Here is a 22,029-nt window from a genome sequence, read left to right as displayed (position 1 = left end):
TCCGGAAGCAAAAACTCCATTTGTTTCTGCGGGACAAAATGAAGAGGCTTCTCCAAGGCCCAGGAGATGATAATTCAAACCATGCACATCGCTGCCAGCTCTCCCCGGTGGAGATTGAATCGGACATGTTTGTTTGTGGAATCAAGAGGAGCTCTCCAAGCACTGAATTTTCCATGGCTGGAGGGGACTTTTGTCAGGATGGAGGACATGATTCCAAGGGAATGAGTGAAGTGTGTGTTGGTGAGGTGGAACTGAACTGGGGTGGCTATGTAAAAATACCATGTTCAGTTCAGCAGAACAAGAAGGACTTGCAGGGGAGTTCTTCTGATGGTATCACTCAGACCTCTTCTGAAATAAAGGGCAGAGTGTCTGAGGGGCAGGACCTTTCTTCCCTGAGCATTACCATGAGCTGGAGAGATGCAGCTGAAAGGCAAGGGTGCTTTCCTCAGGAAAAGACCATTGCATACAAGAGTCGAAGAAGGCAATCAAGAGACCGGTCAGCTGATGTGGTTGATTACATTGTTAAAGAGCTACAGGGAATAAGTCGAATCCAGACAGAGATTGCAGAGCTCCGCCAGCACCTCACCTTGATAAAAGGCTCTGTGGATGAAGTCTCCAGCTGTGTGGACACAGTTTTGAGTGAGATAGAAGGCCTGCAAGGTGGCTCTGGTGGCAAAACCCAGGGTACGCATGCTCGAGAGCCGAGAAGGGAAGTACAAAAGGAAGAACCAGTGTTGTATTTTTATGGCATCCCAGAGAAAGATGGTGAAAACACAGTAGAGCTAATCTGCAGCTTTTTGTCTGAATATCACTGTTTCAATGGTATTCAGTGCAGTAAGTATATAAAAGATGCTTATAGGTCAGATATTGGTACAGGCAAGCCATTAATGCCGAGACCAGCAGTTGTGAAACTTGTTAGTTGTGAACAGAGAGACTTTATTTTACAGAAGTCTATCCTTCTGCAGAGCTCAGGGGTCCGAGTTGCTACCAGTGAGGAGCAAAAGCAGCAGAATGGCCAGAGGGGCCAGAAAACAGACTCAGTCTCTTTGCAGTCTGGCTTCAAGAAAAATAATCAGAACTTGATGAATCCTGATGGAGCTCAGAGAACTGATGCAATTGGGCACCTTCAGACAGACTCATGCCAGGTTAAGTATAAAAGCACGAGTAGGAAAGCACAGTGTGCAGGGGAGAGACTTGATTCTGTGCAGAAGTCAGCCTCAACCAAGAAAGACACCTTGATACCTGAAACTGGAAAGGAAGCACAAACAATAAGCTGCAGTGAGCAGCCTTCAGATGACAGGGACATTTGCCAGGCCCTTGCTGAACCTCCAGAGGTGATCGTTTCACCTAAGTCAGGTGATGGAAATCACTGCTGCTCATCTGACTCTTCGGGCCATGCAAGCCAGATGTGTGCTTCAAGTAATGGTAGTGAGCAGAGGCTTGACACTAAAAGCGTCACTGAGAATTCTTCTTCTCTTCTAGAAAAAGATGAGGGGATAACCACAGAAGAAATTGAAACTGACTATGATAACTCTTGCAAACTTACCAGTGCAGAGAAAGGTGATGTTCAAAGAGAAGATGTTTCTAGTGGGGTGACAACCATTAGCTATGATCATATAACAGATGAAATGGCTGACAGTAGTGACAGCTTGAAAGATATGATCCAAATGGACCTGAATGATCAAGATCCAACTGATCAGGTCTTCAGGGATGTCCTGGAAAATTCCCAGTATTTCCTTGACCACTCCCGGGACAACATTGATCTTGTAGACATGAAGTTTTACACTAATAAGCTTGGGAAAGCTATTCACCACTTCAGGTCTGCTCTGCAGGTGGTGTTCCATAAACTGGAGACAAGTGATTCTGAGATCCTTTTGGAAAATGATAGTGGCTTACAGATGGATGATGACAACACGCTTATGCTGACCAGTTCAGGTATGGGTGGCAGCTCTGACTACTTTGCAGAAACCCCTCCTAGTCAGTCCTCTGAGAGCCAGGCAAACGCAAATGTCAACAGTGAAGCATCTGCTCAGATGCAGGTTGCTCCTTCCAGTCTTTCCTCTGTTTCGCATGAGCATCCCGTTTCCAGTGTGATGCCATCATCTGACTGTGCAATCCCTGCTGGGCAGCAGTTACCTCCTGGGGAGCTTGGAGAAGATGCGAACCATCCACCTGAGCCAGCAAAGGAGTGCAGGCCCATGAGCCTTGACAAGGTGTGCGCAGAGACCATCTACCTGAACAAATGCATCAACAATTTCAAAAATGTGCTGAGGGAAAAGAGACAAATGCGTAGGAGACTCTTAAAAGAATTAGCACAGGAAGGAAACTGGATTTCTGCTGAGGAGACAAATTCAGGTAAAATGAAAAAAAATGTTTTTAAGGACATGTCAAAATCTGGTATTTGTGCAGCCAGAGGCCAACACTTCATTCTGTGGGTGAACTGTGAACATTCTGTGAGTTTATTAAAAGTTGTGAGCAAATAGTTATAAAGACCAGTACATGCACTCTACAACAGTACTGACAAAACTCTCTAAAATTTACTGTGTAACACACTGAAATGCTAGTTAGCAAGCTTCACCTTTTTTTCTTCTTTGAGAGAGGGAGATTTGCAGTGCTTCTTCAAAATAGCAGGTGTTAAGGTCTTTCGTCATAATTCGTGACTTGGTTTCTTGTTAAATATAATAGCTAAAACATGTGATAACAAAGTGTGCATTTGAGCTATAAGTAGCCAGATCTGCAGTTTTGTGAGTTGAGTGGATCTAGACTTTAAGTGACTCTGTCACAAAGTGGGAGTTCTGTGTTTAATCACTGCTAGATGTTATCCTAGTAGAGACTTTTAAAAATAATAAATAGTAATAATTATAATAGCTTGCCCATAAGATGGAATTTTGTTTCTGAGGAACAACATCCCTTATTTCCAGTGCATAATTTGAAATGTATGACCACAGCAGATGTGATCTGTGGTGGAGCAGTTCCTAAACCATTTCCTGAGGATGTGGGAGATAGAGCTGACTGACATCTTTTGATGGGACATGTTTTGACAGATTCAATTTGGTAGAACTGAACCAAAGTGGAAGTGTAGGTCCATCTTCCCCCTTCCTCTCCAGGCAGTGAGAAAGCCTTCCCAGTGTCATCTCTGCCAAGTCACTATACAGTTAAGGGAAGAGGCTTTGGTTCAAGAATGGAAGTTATTTTAAATACAGCTTGGAATCTTCACTTGTGAACTTCCTTGTATCAAATACTCTGTTCACTCTTCTTGCACTCATGAAAGCTGGTGTCACAGTGTGGCTTGGGTTTTGCCAATTTTAATATATTTAATTTATTTTAGAGATAGGATTTAGGAATAAAGACAATGCAGGCTGAAAACTTAAAAGGATATAAGAAGAGATTTATTAATAACACAAAAACTATTCAGAGTAAGATTTCTAGATTATTCCCTCCTCCCCTCATTCCACATTCCTTAACAACATCATACAGAGAATACTTCAGTCAGTTATCTACTTAAATAATCATTTCAGTTCACTTTAGAGAGAAAGGTTTCTTTTTTGGTTTAGGCTTAGGGGGTGTCTTCACCTTTACAGTCTGCATCCACCCGGGAAATACTGCAGACTATGACTTCCTCCCATTTTTCACAGTCTTTCCAGATCTGTGCTATGGGTTATGATGCACACATGGGTTACTACTTTTAAAGGCAGATTGCTGAAAAACAAAATTCTCTTCATCTCCATCAAATGTCTCTGTTCATATTCCAGTCCCAAAACAGAGAGCTCCATTTCCCCAAGGCAAAAAGTCTTCTTCTCAAGCAACCAAACCTCCCCAAGTATATTTCACAGTTTAAAGGAATTTTAGTGTAGTCACATTCCCCTTACAGCCCCACAAAAAAGGTTTTCAGCTACTCATCAGCTGCATCTTTTCAATCTCTTCCCATCAGGAACTTTCTTCATTCCGCTGACTTCTGTAGACTCCATGCTTCTCATTCAGGGGAACTCAGGAGATCGAGAATCTTATCCAGGCATAAAAAGAATTAAAATTGTATCCAGATCGTAAAGGAGCCAAGTGGGGAGCTGGAGGCCTCTTCTCTCAGATCGGTGTGGGGAGGGGGAAGGGAGAGCCTTTGGCGGCTGCCCCCGGCTCGGCCATGTCACACGAAGAGTCGAGCAGAGCCGAGCCCCGCCGAGCCGGGGCCGCCCGGAGCCATGATGTCGGGAGCCGGGGCCTGGGGCCGGGACCTTGCGGCCAGGCCAGGCCGGGCCCCCCACCAAGCCGGGGCCGGGGTGCCGAGCCAGGCCCCCGGCAGAGCCTGGAGCCGGGCCAGGGCCCCAGCCAGAGGCACCGCACCTCCGGAGGCTGGAAGCCGAAAGAGAGTTAGCCAGCCCCATGCACTGTGATTTGTGAACGCGAAATAACTTTCAATTGGTTTCGCGAGCTGTCCATCACCAAACCAGCTCTCCGATTGGTCCCCGCAGCTCACAGGGGAGGCCCCCAGAGACGGGACAGCCCCTCCGTTCCCGGCCTGGGGCTGCTTTCCCTCAGGCAGCTCCACCCCTCCCCCTGCATGTGCAACCAGAATGGTCAGGTGCTCCTCTCCCCACTAAAGGAGTCATCTAATGAAGGAGTACTTTTTCAGTGACTCTGCTTTCATTGTGAAGAAGCAATCTGTCAACCTATATTTGATTTCTGTACCAGTCATCTTCTCAGTTACAAAGATCATAAAGCTGGTAATCAGCTCTCTGCTTTCTTATTTCATACAAGGTCTTTAGTATAGAGGGGCTCAAACAGTAAGTTTTTAATGAAGGAAACACTGGGATTTGTTAGTGGGCTTGGCACAGATAGTTTTTTTTTTTTTGTGATGTTTGTGTGGTGCTTAAGTCCTGGACATATGTCCTTATTTTAGAACCTGAGGGAACAGACAGTGGTTTGGATTAGCATGTGCCACAGTACAGCAGAAGTACTGAAACAGCCTGTTTCTGAATGTGAGAGGAGGCTGCTCATCTCAGTGGAGTTTGAGCAGCACAGGCATGTTCACAAGAGAAGAAGTAGTCAAAGCAATTGAGGAGGATGAACAGAGCTGAGCTTTGTACCTTAGATCTGGTTCCAGGGTGACTTGGAATTTCTCAACCTCAATTCAGTTCTCCTGAACATGATCCAATGACAAAAAGTTCGTGGCACTTGTGTGCCACTCCCATAAAGGTATATCTATAAGGTAGATTTGGCAGTTGAAGCCATAAAAATAAGTGTGTGATGAAGTCACAATGTAGGAAATGTGCTCTTAGAGACAGGAGGAGTCAAAGGTAGTGGAAAAAAGTAGATGAAGGATAAGAAAATCAAGACCTTGGGGAAAAAAACCCCAGAGATGCCAAGAAGAAAAGAAGGTCAGACCCTGACAGCTAGACAGGGAAAGAGTTGGAACCAAATGATCTTTGAGGTCTCTTCCAACACAAATATTCTGTGATTCTGTGACTCTCAGAAATAGTGTTGTTTTGGCATACATTTTGCAAGAAAGAGAAGCTGCAGTTTTATGTCCTGTTTCAATGTTCTCAGGTTTGAGCCAAGATTTTATTTTCTTCATTTGGAAAAAGCATCATACCTGGAATGTAATGAAATGTTGTTGATTTGCTTTTTTTCTCAGCTGTAGATGAGTATTTGTGTCTTACTTTAAAAATGTAATTTGTTGCTAATAGCTTTTTCAGTTCCCTGATAAGGTCCACTGAAAACCCAGATCTGCAGCTATTTTTTGGCTCTGAACGTGAACCTCACATTTGCTCAAAAGTTCAGTTCAAGGTATTTTCTTAAATGTGTTTGGCAGCAGCCTCCAGCAAAGGAATGGAAGAGAAGTTTGAAGGTGTTGGTAAATGCTTGTTTTGGTGAATCAGAGATGATGCACTGGCATAAAGGTTTAAATTATTTATAGTTGAACACAGATGCAAATTACCGGAAGAACTTGGAACTTGGCAGATGCATATAAGTAATTGTTGTGTTTAATTGGAAATCAAAAGAAAACAAATTAAAAACCTCCTGAAAATCTGAGGAAGACATTAAAGTTTAAATTTAAAAAAAGCAAAAAACTAGTGGAAGTGAAGATGAGGATAGTTTGAATTAGTTTAAAGTAAAGCCTTGAAATGCTAGAGATTTTATGAGATTTAAGGTGTCTGCTCAAAAGTGAAGTGGTGAAAGAATTCTGTGATCAGGGTTTAGCCAAGTTAGTCACTATTGGTGAAGCTGTGAGTGCACATGCTGTAGTGAGACACAAGGTTTTAAATCTGTATCTGCAGTTACTCAGAGCTTTGCCAAATTTTACATTTGGCCTGAAAGTGTCCCTAACAGCTTTAAACTGATGGGGCTCAGAAATCAAAGATGTATATGGATTTTAAGCCAAAATGGTATTTTGTGAGCTTTTTTTTTTTTTGTTTTTTAAAATGTCCAAACATTAGTCTGATGCAAGATTTATTGCTTTTGTTTGTACAAAAATAAGTTTGACCTATATTTGAGAAGCTCTAGTGCCCTGAGGTCTTAAAATTTGGCAGTGGTAGCCTGTGTCAAGGAATTTTCTGTGGAAAATCAACCTCAAATGAGTGGAGTGAATACACTTTTGAAAAATGTTTAGTTTGCATATGCTCACTGGTAGCTTGCTACTGTTGAGCTGTTGCATTGCCAGAGACTCCATCTGTCCTCAGTGTTTTCCAGCCGGGGGCTAAAAGCAGGGTTTCCCTGCTCCACGTGACTGAGAGCCACAGCAGACCTGAGAGGGGACACGAGTCCAGGCCTCCCGTATCTTCTGCACTTCAGGACTCCACAGAAGAGGCCAGGAAGGAATAGAGTTCAAATGCAAGGGTATTAAAAACCCAGGAGTGAGGGATGCCTGGATCTCCCTGAGACACACTGAAACCACCCCAGGGACCAAGTCAGGAGAGATTTGGCTTGTGTTGGGAGGGCTTGGGGTGATTGTTAAAATGGACAAAACCAAAGGAACGTGAAGTGGAACTGTGTCTGTCTAGGTGAGATGGTTTCGCTTAATTGAACAGGACAGGCAGGAATAAGGTATAAAAAATTACTTCAGAGGAGAACAGTCAGAAGGGTCAATGCTCAACAAAATACATCTACATCTGGGTCTGGAAGGGACCCCAGGTTTCCTCAGTTTCTCCAGGTCAGCTGGTCTGTGCAGGGCAGAATGCCAAAACACAGCACTTGAGCCACACCGGTGGTTGCAGCATCCTGCTGCTTGTGATGTCTTCTCCATTAGCTCCAAAAGGAAAGCCTGCAGGGTGGACTAGAGGCTTTCTTCCCTAATGAGCATCCCATGCAGGCATGTCTTAAGGTGGAAAATGGGATTTTTATTTTAGGTACAATCCAGCACTTCGTTTGCTGAAGTAATTTGACTTCTCCTTAGCGATTGAGTTAAAATAGCTTCTCTATTTTCCTGTCTTAGTTGATTGCATGTCTGTAATTACACCCATATAGACAGTAACTTCAAAAACTATTTTTGCTTTTAAACCAATTTGAGTGTCTCCTGTTGCCATGAAGATATTCTTTCCTCTCCATCTTTCATACACAAATGAGTAATAGGATTCTTCTGTGCAGATAGAGAATTATCTGATTGGAAGACTTAAAAAATATCATGTCTGTACCGGAAGTTTTGAGTATGATTCTCATATAACTTTACTAGCCTTGAAATTGCCTATCCATAAACATGAGATTTAGTGTAGGAGGCTTCTGGATTTTGTTTTTTTTTTTTTTTTCTCAGAGGAAAATTGCCTAGATGTATAAACTCAGAAAATATCTCTCTGCATTATGATATTTGCAAAAGCAAAATGTGTTCCGTGGGAGCTGCCAGTTTCCTCATACTGGGCAAAATGTACAGGGAGTGAGGAAGGGAGCAGGGGAGATGTTTCAGATGCAGGGATGCAGGCAGTGGATGCAGTCTGGGGAAGAGGAGAACAAATTTGTTACTCCTTATAATAAATATTGGGGTTTTTTCTGTATGATAAACAGGGGCTCCAATTCTGCGTTAAGATTATTTAAAATTCTTCAGTTAATGAAATAGGAACAGTAACTCTAAAAAGAGCTCTTGAAAGCATATGTTTCAATTCATGTGCAGTTATGGATGAAATTTAATGAGTTTCACTTGTGGTTGTCTGTTAGAGATTAATTGTCTGTGCATCTCCCAGGAAGCACATGGGAAAACTGCTGCACAAATGTATTATCAACTTGTGGCAAACCTTTATCCCAATTTCTGTAAAAATCATTTTACAGAACTCATGGCAGAAATCTGGTCTACTAACTTTTGTTCCTCTCCTTCTTCTTTTTTTTTTTTTTCTTTCTTTGCAGAAGGAGGTAGAGGAGAGCTCCAGGTTGTACATGTTGTCCCTTGTAACCAGCATCTCTTTCTGAAATCCCTGTGTGTGCATGTCTCGTCTTCCTGTAGCCACTTGCTTCTGCTGAGGCGCTGGGATTGTTTAGCATATCATGGTTATCTGAGTCATTGTTAACACTGTGTGTGAGTTAAGAGTCTGTTCAGTGCCTATGACCTTGTACAAAGGGCAAAAGATGAATGCTTGGAGTGATCTCCTCTCTTGGGTGCTCTGTGGGGTGTGTGTGATGTGCACAGGCACCGCGTTAGCAGGGGACAGGTTGTTCATCTTGTATTTTCCAGTCTTCCTCTTTATGAATCTTGTTTAAACCAAGTATTTCCTAATTTTTCTTCGGTTATATTATTTCATTTCATCTCTGTCTGGCTCGTCCACTTTCATCCATTAGAAGTCAAAAGTATGTTTGTGGGCTGTAGTAGTGAGCTTAATCAAACCTGGGTGCTGAAAGATGTCTGTTGCAGGCCCCATGCCTTTTTAGGTGGTCACTTTGCTTTGAGCAGGGCCCTGTGCCCCATGGGAAGGGCAGAACTTTTTCCTTAATACATACACTTACTGTCTTTCTAGTCGTGGACTGGCTACCTCTCTGCCCATTATCCTGTGGGCAACAGTAGCTCTTTCCTCCTGGGAGGATCTGCAGAATTATCTTGTTGACTGCTGTGTGCTTTGTCAACAGTTGTGCTAGCAACAGTATCTCACGTAGAGAAATTACTGGCTTTTGGCTTCTCAGCTGTTTTATTTTCATGACTCTCTGCTATGTGTATTCAGTGCCTGCTGTGCTTCCCTCTCTCCTGCAGCTGTATAAATGAGGCAAAACTGGCTTCCAGGAGAAGCTGAACCTTGCATGGATTTTGGGCCTCAACGCAGAATGTCATCCCTTGAGTCTGATGAATTTGTGTTCCTAAGCTTTATTGGCTCATATATTAGAAGTTTTGTTTCCTTCTTACTGGTAAATATCTGTCAATTAATGCTTTTTCAGGAAAGCAGAGATACCTGGTGTCAAATACCGGTGTTAAATTCAGTCCCCTTTTGGCTTTGGTACAAAACCACTGTAATCTCCTTTAAACTGTTCATCTGACAGCTGGAAGAGTGGTACTGGATGATACATCAGTTGGAAGGAACTTCCTTTGGGGCTCTTCAGCCCTTAATTAAATGGATGCTGTTGCAGAATACAGAATGAATTTAAAGTAATCCCTTGGCTTGTTGAAGTTTTGGATTCCACGTAAAATGCAGCATACTTGAGTGAATGAAGACATTGAACCACGAGACTGACTTGTTTAATTGGGAAGATTTAGTTCAGTCTGACTCTGTTAATACCACTGAAGAAATGCTCTAATTAAGCATGACCAGAAGTTTAATTTAGTCAGTGAAACAGTTGCTCTTTGTTTTAGCCTGATTGAGATTAACCTGTATCTAACTGAAGGTTTTGAGGTTTAATGATGAAACATGGTATTTGAAAACAAGTTAGGGTGATTTTCAAAACAAATAAGAAGTCATTATTGATTTTTTTATCTGTTTAAATAAAGCAGCTTTACATGTTTTACATCTGTTTTATATTTTAAGAGGATAATGTGCCAGATATAATACTTAAATGTGGATGGAAAATTACACTCTTAGGAAACCTTTTATGTGGAGAGCTAGATTTAGATGGAGATTTGTGGATGTTCTTCCTTTCCCTTGTGCTGCTCCAGACTTCGTGATTTCTTGTTTTATTTCTTTTTTTGCCCCTCTGTCCATTTTATGGACTTTCACTTCTAGAGCAGTGCATAATTGTTTGTTCGTCCATTGAAGTATCTTCTTGTGTATGAGAGAATTTGAAAAATTTTAAAATTGCATCTTTATTAAGTAACTTCTCAAGTTATTTTTAAGCCAAGCTGCTGCTTTTTCTGAATACGCAAAATTCCTGTTATTTCCTTTTTAGGCTTCACCAAACACTGCCTTCCCTATGACTGAATACTTTGCTTTAAGTGATCATGTCTGTTGCCTTGTTTAATCCAGGGCCTTAAATTTATGCCACTCTGTCGCTGACATTGTTTTTCTAACTGGTTCTTGCTTTGTAAGAAACTTTAATTACTTGGAGAAGACCTTTCAGCAGCTGGTTATGATATGCTTTACTGTGAGTGAATATACTGCAGTGCTAGGAGTTACAAGCACTTCCCCATTTGAGAGTATCATCCACCGGCATCAGAAATCTAAAAAATAAATTTTAAAAAATGATGTGTTGGCCTGTTTTATGTACATATTTGTTTCTTCATTGTTTCAGCACTCCCCTATGTGCTTACTGGTGATCAAAAAAAAAAATTAATTCAGATTCAGTCTAATGTGGCTGCTTTCAAGTAAAGATTGAGTGACAGAGCTGTGCAAAGAAGGCCATAAGCCAGCAAAACACTTTCTGTGACATGCAGCATGTGGATGGATGACAGGGTGTTAAATGTGTCTGCTTTCCCTTTGCCTTCCCATTTATCCTTGGGAAGGACAGTGCTAAAAAACTCTCACAGTTGTTGCTGTGCTCTTCTCACCTGCTTGTTGTTTCTGCTGCTTGCCCAGGTTCTCTGCAGCTCAGGCTGCTGCCCTGGGCTGAACCTGAGGAAACCCACGGCTAGTGACAAGCCCAGGGCAGCTGCTGGAGCCCTGCTGTGTCCTGGCACACAGGAGTGCTGCCTCTGGAGAGTTGGAAACTCCCCACCTGCAGCAAATACATCTGGATGGACAATATTGGTGTTTGCTTTCTTTAAGTGAGGAGGAATATGTGAAGACTTCCTACTCCTAAGAGGGGTGCAAACTGTGGATCACTTCGTTTAGCTGATATTGCTGGAGGTGTCACAAACCCTCATGCCAGTATATGTAGCTAATACAGCCTCTTGTTCTTTGACTACATGTGTCAGTACAAGAAGGGACTTCAGAGGACTTCATAGTGACTGCCATTGTGTGATATTATGGCATTTCCTTTTATATAAACCTCCCAATTTCATTATCCAGAACTGTTGTGGTTTGGTGTCTGCTTCTCCTTTTGAAAGGCTTCTACAGAAGGTGTCGTGAGACACCTTTTGAATTTTCATCCTCTGTTCAGCTGCAGTTCTCCCATTCACCTGGCTGCTGAACAAACACAGAAAAAGTTCTTTTAGCCGGAGTAAGCAAGATCTTTTGTTCTCCTCCTTATAGGATTGTGTTTGCATCCTCCAGCTGCTTTTGCCATTTTCCTTTCTGATTTTTTTTTAACTTTGATGCAGAATAAAAAGATTTCATATGCTTTTCTGAAGGAATCTTGCCAACATAGTACAAAGGTATTTATGCTTTTACTTCTGTGGAGACATTTCATTGGGCATATTTTATGGATTATGTTCTCTTTCTACCTGGCTGTATCACAGAGTCATATGGTCAGTGTGATGACTAGAACTTAAATCCATTGTTTCATACTTTTCTCCACTGAGGAACGCCTTGTTTGCAGTCAAATTCATGGCAGCCTTTGGGACTTCTACCTTGCCATTTTTTCCATGTTTAATCCTCCATTGTTTCAGTATTTACTGCTGTCAGTTCTTTCTACTGGACCTATGGGTTCAGTGTCAATAATTCTCCTGGGTTTGTCGTTTCCAGATTTTATCAGCAGATCCTACTTACTCCCACTAGCTTCCTTATTGCGTTGTCCATGGCTGGCTCAGTTACAGTTACTTGTTTATCCACCTGAAACCTCCTTCCTCCTCCTCAGCTTATCTGGCCTTTATTAACGTCACATGGCACTGCTTCAAAAGGGTTTTTTAAAATTAAAACTCAGTTCATAATTCATTTTATGGTTAGAGAAAAATAGTTGCTTTGTGAAACAGAACCAGAATGTTTGCAAAATTGGTTGTGCCTCTGTTATATTTATTCCTGTTTTTCAATAGCCTCCAACTTAATTATTTCCTTCATGTTTGCTCAGAACCCTTTCAAACTTTTGAAGCCAGTAATGGTCCTACACTAATCTGGATCACATTTCCCTCCTCCACACACACACACTCTAACTGTGGGTACTTCACTGGCTCTTCTACAGTCTCAAGGCATCAGCCCTTATTTGATGGATGTCAGGTGCTGATTCTCTTGGCATTTTCTCAGAGAGAAGGCTGCCTGGAGCAAATTAGCTCTTTACTTTGCTTTCAGCAGGTGATAACTCCTGCTTTCACACAGCCATCACCTGCTTTGGCCCTGCATCAATATTGCCACTTCCTGAAAGCTCTTTCTTTTGTTTTGTGCTGTTATGCCCAGATGATTTTCAATCTTGACCCTAGAGAAGCTCTGCCTTTTGTTTTTATTTGCATGTCTGAAAGTCTTGGTAAAAATGAATTACAATTTTGTTCATTTATTTTAATATCTGGAACTCCTGGCAAATTTTACTTTGCACATCACACATCTGGAACATGATGTAGGTTTGTTTCCTGATCATAGTTTCTGCCCTCCCCACATCTACATTACTGGCTATTCTCTGTTGGCTCGTGGCTGCCTATAGAAAATTGCTTATCTAGGTAACAGCTTTCTCTGTATCTTTCCTTCTCCCTTTTTCCCAGATTCTTGATGCTCTTATGCTCTCCAGTCTGCAGTGAATACGCTGTCTTATGGTCTTATATTATTATATTATATATTATTATATTATTATTATTATTATATTATATTATATTATATTATATTATATTATATTATATTATATTATATTATATTATATTATATTATATTATATTATATTATATTATTATTATTATTATATTATATTATATTATTAAACTTATATTTCATTCTCACATAAAATGATTGAAAATTATTACTGACTCCTCCTTCCAGTCAATGTTGCCACGTTTGTGTTTGCCATTCTCTGTCACTCAGCACAGCTGAGCCATCGGTGTCAAGCTCAGTCCAGTATGAAACCTTTGTCCATTTTGGTGTTGGCTTTCTAACCACACTCTGAACACTTGTTCACGTGCAAAGGTAGAGATGTGTGCTCAGAAGGATCTGGTTGTATTTATTTCATGAAATCTCTCTTGACCAGTAATTGGTCCAGATCCCTCTGGAAAAAATACAGATTTCAGGCTGAGGGGTTTTGGTTGCAAAGCTTGTTGGAGCCTGGTGTGCTGCTGCAGCTGTGGGGAAATGTGCATGATACTGGAATGTGGGTCTGGACCCCTTTCTGCTCTGCAGGCCTGTCTGATTCTGTGCATTCCATTATGGATAACATCATAATGGTCACCCTGTTTAAATATAAAATAATAAACATTACTAACATGTAGTCTTCATATCTGGAAATTCCCTAGTTTGTAGGACTCAAAAATATGAAGTTTGGACATTTTCTTCGGTTCAAGTTGATACCTCAAAGAGAGCTCCTTTTCCTTGGTTATTCCTGCTCTTCTTTGGGAGTCTTTGTCACCTGTGAACAATGTGGGGTTGCACAGCTCACACAGAGCAAAGGTTAGGAAAATAAAATGAAAAGAGAAAAGAACTTTCATCTGGGGCTGTGTTCTTTTATCTTGCATAAAGTTGGATCTTATTTCCTGACTCAAACTCCTTTACTTTGTTGACTCTCAGGTTTTAAGTTCCATGGCTGGAAATACTTTCTTTTTCAATGTGTGCAGGTTGCAACCTCCTTTTTCTCTTGGCAAATGTGGTTATCGGAGGTTGGAGTTTTAGCTATTAGCATCGTGACCTGCTTAGTCCTGTGTGAAAGCAGCATTTCTTTCAGGGAGTGCAGGAGAACATATGACCTGTGAGCTGAAACAAAGAGGTTTCCAGTTACAGGTAACTATTTTACCCTTATCCAGAACCTATTGTTTCTTCCAGGTACATTGCAAGTGTTCAAATACTTATCACTTCTAATTAGTCCACTCAAGATCTTCAGAGAAACAGAACATCACTCTATAAATGTAGTCTAAATATGATCATAAGAACATGGTTTGAATTTATAAATATGAATCCCCACATTTGCAGTCTGTGGTGTTTTCCATCACACTGTGGGATCCCAGTTGACCTGCAGGTGGTGGCCCTTGTTTCATGCCTGTTAAAAATCAAATACTTTCAAATAAATGGGTGAAGCTGAAATGGGACTTCTCTGCTTAGGAGACTGAAGAGTCTTTGCATTTGGGCATGAGCAAAGCTCACAAATGTTTGTACAGAGGTTCATGTTAGTCTGTCATTTGTGCATTTCATACAAGGGCTTTTAATTTATAACATCTTCATTATGACCACATTCATGTTAAGTGGTGACCTGTAGTAGCAGGACCTCTTCAATAACTGGAGTTGAAAAAAAATAAAAGGTTTGTCTTCAAGATTGCCTTTTGAATGACGAGTTGCACTGAACAGGCTCTTCAGATTCCAGTCCTTTGCTGTTCAATGAAATTGCATCATCTGTCTGTGTCTGTATGACTTACCCTGGCATCTTGGTCACTGGAGGTGCTTGAACGAGTTTCTGTATGCATTTGCCTGCATGCAGTGTGGTCTGTTACCCTTTCTGCAGAACACAATACAAATACTTTTTCTGGTGTTTCTGGAAACTATTTCATGTTGTTTTTTTTATCCTTCTCCCACTTCAGGGCCAAGATGAGGCTGATCCATCAAAACCACCCTGGCTTAAAGGAGGGTAAGTGGTATTTTGAGATCTTTTATCCCTGTCTTTATAATTAGGGTACACTTTAGAGGTCTGCAGTTCAGTCTAAATAAAAATAGCATGTTTTTGATGAAATAATCAAGTGACCAAACCTCACTGAAGGCCAGGTTGCTGCTGTATTTCAGTCTCTTCTTAAGCAGCTGGAGGTGGGATGTGCAGTTCTTTCAGACCTGTGGTTAAGATCAAGGCTGTAGTTGCAAATGTATAATCTATAATGTGTTGGTGGCAAGTGCTTATGGCACCTCAGAGTGATCTGGATGAAATCCTTTGTCCTGGATCAGTCATTGGTGGCAGCAGAGAGGAAAAAGAGTAGCTCTGAAAGAGTACTATGTCTTTTGCACTTAAAAGAAGAAGAAAGGTTTGGGGAAGTTTTCTGTATTTGCAACGATTCCTTGTAGTAGAGCAAACTGCTCTACTGTTATTGCAATTTGTATTTTAAAGCATTTCTCATCATGCCTGTTTGGTACAGATGAGAGTGAGCAGGTCATGCGTTCTCTCCACAGCACGCTACTTGCAGCAAATGAAGCAGACAAATTCTGATTGTAATTTCAGCACAACATGCTGTGGTAATAGGTGCCAGCATGGCAGCTTCCCTGGGATCCTCTGGCAGGGAAAAGACAGTGACACGTTTTGCAGGTTATGTGCCTGGCACATAAGCAGGGTGATTTGGTTTGGTGGTGGGGCACCCATTAGGAGCTGTCAGTCAGCAGCAGCAAGATTTGTCCTGAAATCTCAGCCAGATGTTGGCTTGCTCCACGCTTAAGTTAATTCTCATACTACTGAAGGAAGCTTCCCTAGTAAAACATGAAGTTAAATTGGAGGCTTCATTATATGGTTTTCTGCTTTTGGAGACATTGTTCTGTGGTGTTGATATTCCCATGAAGCGTCACCTGCGGATGCCTGGAGCTGCCTAGCAACCCCCTGCTTTTCCCAAGGAACCTGAGACTTAGTGAGGGGGCTGCTGGAGAATTGGCAATTTGCAGGAGCAGGAGGCAGTGATTTATTGTAACTGTAAACAGCACCTTCTCCTGCTTTAGCAAGGAGACAATGTACTTGGTTTATTGGTTCATGCACACCAAATTATTTCCTAGCCTGAAAGGTGAATACACCTACAAGTCCTGAATTACTTAAACATGTGTTGTCAATTTATGGTGTTGTTTGCTCTAGTCTGTAATTCTTTTTCTTTTCAATGCAAGATGCAACTAAACAGTCTGGCTAATGTAGTTTTGACAAAAGTTTGTCAGACTCACTCATCCCATGCAAGGGTTTCCCAGAGAAGGTGATTATGAATCGTAAACGTTTAATTCCACCCTTAGCCGCATTTTGGCTTATTAGCCTCAAAGTATAATAAAGCATTTATGTTGTTTTTTTCAATGGAAAGATTAGAGTTGTGGTGTCCTTTGAAGAAAGTACTCATCCTCTGGCATTGCAAACCATAGCTTGCTTAGATTGTCAATATTTAGTGGAAGCCTCTGTGTAGTACAAGTTGTATTAAAAGATGAACACATGCTTCAAGAAATTTTCATTTACAGTATAATGCAGCAGGCACTCCCTGTCTGTTATCACTGGCTTTGGAGATATCACTTCAAAAAAAAAGGTACAATTGGTATTATGGATCAATCTCTGGGTGTAGTATCTCATATCTATATCTTCCATTTATTAGTGCAAATTATCTTCTCATACAGAAATGCTATTCATTCCTCAATACAGCTCTCCATAATAATGCTATAAATATTACATCCACTGCAGAAGAGAGTTACCCTATTACATATGACACTAAACTGTGATATTTGAGGCACTGTCAATTCTTCTGTCTGTACAAACACAAATTTTATTAAGTGAGGTAGCAGTTGTGCTTGAATAAAGGGACTGAGATAGCTGAAAACACAACACTTTTGAAAATTAGGAATTGTTGAATTCTTAAAATAAATATTAACAAACTAAAAGCAGGTCATCTGGGTGTAACTATGTAGGTGCTAGGACACCTCTCTTCAGTGACAAATACAAGCATCTTTCAAATATGTTTGTCATCCTGGCTTACCACTGGTTCTCTCATAAACCTCAATCTATCAAAAGTACTTTGCAACAAACCAAGTTGTAACTAGACGTGTTACTCAAGCACAATAATCTATATAGGCTCATCTTGAATTTATAAAGCATGCAATTTTAATGTTCTTCTTCTTTCCTGGGAAATGTCAGAGTATCACAGTTTCCTTTCAGTTAAATTAGAGAAAAAATTTGAAATCATGTAGGAAAAAGCTATTAGCAGGAGCATTAACTCTTGAGTTTTACTTGTGATCATTTTATTGAATCTTTTCAGGTTATACACTCTTCCTTTCGATTTTATATATGCTTTCATAATTCAAGGGATTTACACCAATCCTTGACGCAGAGCTTATCTATCAATAAAGCTGTGTTGTGGTTTAAGTAATCTTGGGATTTTTTGCATCCTCTGAGTAGTTTATCATGACACCTATTTTACTCCAAAACAGTATCACCAGTATCGGAAAGGTTTTGTAACATAAAGGCAGCAGACAAATGTGGCAATATAAACATATTTCGTACTTCTTGAAGTAGATGAGATTTTTCTGTAATAAGTCAGAAAGGATTTTTGTAGCAGGACTTGGCCAAAAAGTTTTCCTGGAATTCCTTATTGGAAATTATTATAGCCTCGCGGTGAGGATTTCCAGTGTAGGAAAACTGCACTGCTGGAAAACTGTGGAACTGACACAACTCTTGCAGTTCCACATGACTGCTCACCTCCCCACCAGGCTTGTTCAGCCAGCAGCAGCTGTCAGCTCAGCCATGGCTTGGACACGTCACCCTCCTACGCCTCATCAAAAAAGTCAATTTTACTCTTACAATTCTGTCACATGTTTCTGTAATAATGGACTGTTTTCCTCTTTGTCACAACCTCATGCTAGGCTGTGTTGTGACATCCTTGTCCATCCATAAGCTATAGTATAGGTTCGGTCATGCTGGATATTTTTTTGTTTGGGTTTTTTTTTGCCTTTAGCTGTATTTAAGGGGGCTTGAGTAGGCCCTGCTCTCTAATGGCTGCAGGCTGCCTCTTCTCATTTATCAACCTCACAATTTGCATGGCATGTGCGAATTTGTAATGGCAGTTTGATTTTCTAGATTATTTTGAAAGGTAGTTTTTTATGGCTGTAAAAACTGTTTGTCTCATACTCCTTTTTCTTGTAATTTTCCTGCAGAGCATTTTGACTGGGTATATTGTACCAAATCAACAAAATAACCAGGCTGTAATTGTCAGCCAGATTGTCACACAAATACCAGAACGTGTAAGCCAGAGTGGCAGGGAGTGAAGACAAATGGCTAAAGATGGAGAGGCAGAGGGTTCCTTTGCAGTCTCTGTAATCAAGAAGACCTCAGGAATAAAATTCTTAGTGTCAGCAAGGCCTGAGAGCAGAGTGGAAATGAGGAGGGTGAGACAGACATTGAGAGGTGCTGCAGATTTTGCCTGCTGGGCTGGGTGTTCATTGCAAGGAGGAAGCCACAGCAGAGAGATGTGTGCTCAGTTTCCAGCTTTAGGGAAAAGCATTATCTAAAGTCCTTAGAGATGGATGCATTTACTGGGGGTCTTTAATCTGGGTTAGTAGACCATCTTCAAGTACAGGGTTGCATCCATGTGGTATTACCAGTAAGTGGCAGGATCCAGGTACAATTATCCAGGCTGGTCTCATCTGGAGGGAAGTAGGTTAGAGTGTTTTATTTCATCAGGCCATGACTGTTGCTGGGGGAATCACCCTTTTGCTCCATTGCCACTTCTGCCAGCAAATGCCATCTCTTGTGTGTACAGATCTGCGTGCCTTGAAATGCTGAGCACCGTGAATGGTCTCTTTTATGGAATTAAAAATAATATATTTCTTCTCCAGTGTCAGGTTTCTCCTAATAATTAGATGGACCTTAAGGGCCAGTATTAAGTGCGTTCTACACTAGAATCTGAAAACAGGTAGCAGCATCCAGCCCCTGTGCTGATCGTCTTTGACATGCTCCTTCCTAATCACCAACACCAGGCAGGAACATCTGGATTGTTGTGTCTGAAGATAAACACTTAATCGTTTTTAGCATTAACTTTACACTTTAAGTATAATCTTCTGGCTGTTTTTCTTCCTCCAGTAAAGCATCCCCCTCTTCACCCCTCCCAACCCTAAATTAATTAGGTTATTTTTTCCTTCCTCCTGAATTTCCAGGCCTGCAGGTGGTCTCTATGGCATCGATAGCATGCCTGATCTGCGCAAAAAAAAGCCAATTCCACTTGTCAGTGATCTGGTAAGAGATTTGTTTGTTTCTCTTCTGCCACACAGCATTTACCCAGCTGGCTTTACTTTCTTGATATATGGGCACATTCATTGTCACTTCAAGAAGCTCAAGCATTTTGTTAAATTAATTCTTATGCTAAAGGGTTAGGAGTACTGCTTGAGAAATCTCAGTGAGAAGCTATGGTTTTGTAGACAATTTCATTCATTTGACAGAATCAGGGTATTTTTCATGTTCTTTATCCTTTTTATTTTACACAAAATATTTGATTGTTTTTAGACCTACATAATTTTAAAATGTTTTGCTGAATATCACATACCTTAGGGAAAGTTATAATGTCCATGTGAGGTTTGGCAGCTTACCAAAAGGCTGGAATTTTAGAGGATAGATAAACGAGCATATGTGCTTGGATTTTAAAAGCTATTTGCAATATTGCCAGTAGACTTCTGCACTGAGGAAGCATGAGAACCAAGTGAGTAATGAGGACAACTTTCATATGCTTGTATGATATGGTGAAATAAGGCTTCTGCAGGACAAATGGTTTTCTGTAGGTTGTATTCAGTACACGTAGTGATTTCATACTTGAAAGAAATGCTGTAACAGCTGAAAGACCAAAGTTTCTATATCCTGTAATTCATGTGAAAAATGCATACAATTTTGTCTGCCAGTTTATGCATGGGCAGCTTGGTATGTGTCTAGCTAACTGCTTGTATCTTAAATCTTTGCAATAATGGCATTAACTTGTGTTACTTCCCTTGAATGCATTCATTCTCTCTCTTCACAGGCCATGGTAAGTGGAGGTGAAGACTATCCATCAAGTTTTCACCAGAAAAAAATCCCCTTACTTTATGTTATTTCCCTCTCTACTTCTTTGCTTTTTGTTTTGTACCTGCAGTATTGCAGTGAATGCGTATCCAGCACTCTGTCCTGCTCCATCACTGTTGGAATGAACTTTTTCAGTTTCTCTTGAAACAGCATAAAGCAGAACATAAATGGTACAAAACTGATAGAGTTGGATGATTTCAGAGCAAATGCTGCTATCTTTAAATATCCTTCTCTGTTTCATGTTACTGAAGTGGCTGCAGAAATCCCTTTTATGCCACTGTGAGGTGCTGCAAAGACAATGCCCTGTGCTGTCCACAGCTGCAGAGCAGTGTTTCCATGATGTGAAAGGAAGTTCTTTGAGGGTTAAATGCAGTTCATTGTGTTCAGTGATGGCTGATGAATGTGATACACCATCACATTCAAACCTTTACTCCCAACTCACTCCTCTTTCCTTTATCCTTGTTACTTGCCACTTCTTTACTGTCACATTTTGGGGTGCTGTATGTTTTGTAAAGCTGATTAAATAATCTCCTTTTGGATGAATGAAGTTAGATCTAGAAAAGTGAGTCTGTTGTAGTGACCTCAGACATTAGAAGGGCTACTGTTGCTACCAGAATGCAAAAGTGAAGATGCGAACCCAGGTTTCAATTCTTTCAGAGAAACAAATAGAAATTTGCTATAATGAGACTGATTATGGACAGATGGAAACAATTTGAAGACCTTTCAGAGTATATGTTTGACTTCTCTGAGATGTGAGCACTCATTTAAGAAGCCTACTTAAATGCAGTAGATTGCTGATTTGGTGTCTGGCATGAGAGAGTCCCCTTGTTCACATCTCTGGGCATTTAATGCCATTGCACTTGTAAATGTTGGTGGTGAATAACAAACTTTCTTCCTCCCTAGTCACTGGTTCAGTCCCGAAAAGCTGGAATTACCTCAGCAATGGCTACTAGAACATCTCTCAAAGATGAAGAGCTGGTAAGTGGGAGGGTTACTTGACTTCTGTTAGTTCTTAGTAAGCAAATTAAAGGGATTTGGCTCTCTGAGATTCAGAGCCAGCCTCACAGATGTCTAAAAATATAGATGCAAAGCTTCTTGTATCATTTGTTTAAAGAAACTAAACATGTAAAAATAATATTTAATGTACCAATGCAATCCTGAGAAATGTAGAAACACAGAATCACAGAATATGCTGAGTTGGAAAGCCACCCATCAGAATCATTGAATTCAACTCCTGGTGGAACACCCCAAGAGACATCATCTGCCTTGATGGTTGTCCAAACACTTCCTGATCTCAGTAATCCTACCATTTCCTTCTATGCTATCTACCATAAGGGACAGTGCTTGCTTTAGTCAAGATATTTCCCGTCCACAAACATTAATCTTCCAATTTTTTTAATTCCGGGGGGAGACATTTTTGGAATGTGGAGGGGTGTCCTTTGACACTGCATGCAAAAATCAGATGCATTTTCCCACCTCAGATGCGTAGCTTTATTGCACTGGTCATGCCTTTTCCTGTAAAACTCTTGTGTAAACCAGCAAAAGTAGGCTCAGTCACCTTCCTGATATTGGTTTACATGTGCTCTTGCCTTTCAGAAATCCCATGTCTATAAGAAGACCTTGCAAGCCTTAATTTACCCCATCTCTTGTACAACCCCACACAACTTTGAAGTGTGGACAGCCACAACTCCTACCTACTGCTACGAGTGTGAGGGGCTGCTGTGGGGCATCGCACGGCAGGGAATGCGCTGCGGGGAGTGCGGGGTCAAGTGCCACGAGAAGTGCCAAGACTTGCTCAATGCTGACTGCCTGCAAAGTGAGTAGGGGCCAGTGGAGTGTAGCTGTTCCAGAAAGGCTCTGGCTCCCAGAGCCTTCCTAAATGTACTGCTGGTGTTTCAGAGATCAGTGAAGCTGCAGTGATTGTGCGTTTTCTGAAAA

At 41.0% G+C, this 22,029-nt stretch overlaps 1 protein-coding gene across 5 annotated transcripts in view; it reads left to right on the top strand.

The window, feature by feature from the left end:
• The window catches only part of UNC13B (unc-13 homolog B), a 206,493-nt gene that overhangs the window by 106,400 nt on the left and 78,064 nt on the right, over positions 1-22,029 (top strand). For all 5 annotated transcript variants that reach the window (XM_056514073.1, XM_056514072.1, XM_056514076.1 and 2 more), the window contains 4 exons: positions 14,912-14,958; positions 19,200-19,278; positions 20,995-21,069; positions 21,688-21,907. In XM_056514073.1, coding sequence (XP_056370048.1) covers positions 14,912-14,958; positions 19,200-19,278; positions 20,995-21,069; positions 21,688-21,907 — 421 coding nt within the window. The remainder of the gene's footprint in view (positions 1-14,911; positions 14,959-19,199; positions 19,279-20,994; positions 21,070-21,687; positions 21,908-22,029) is intronic.

This window comes from Oenanthe melanoleuca, chromosome Z (assembly GCF_029582105.1).
Source record: "Oenanthe melanoleuca isolate GR-GAL-2019-014 chromosome Z, OMel1.0, whole genome shotgun sequence".
NCBI lineage: Eukaryota > Metazoa > Chordata > Aves > Passeriformes > Muscicapidae > Oenanthe > Oenanthe melanoleuca.
This window is presented reverse-complemented; position numbering and strand designations above follow the sequence as displayed.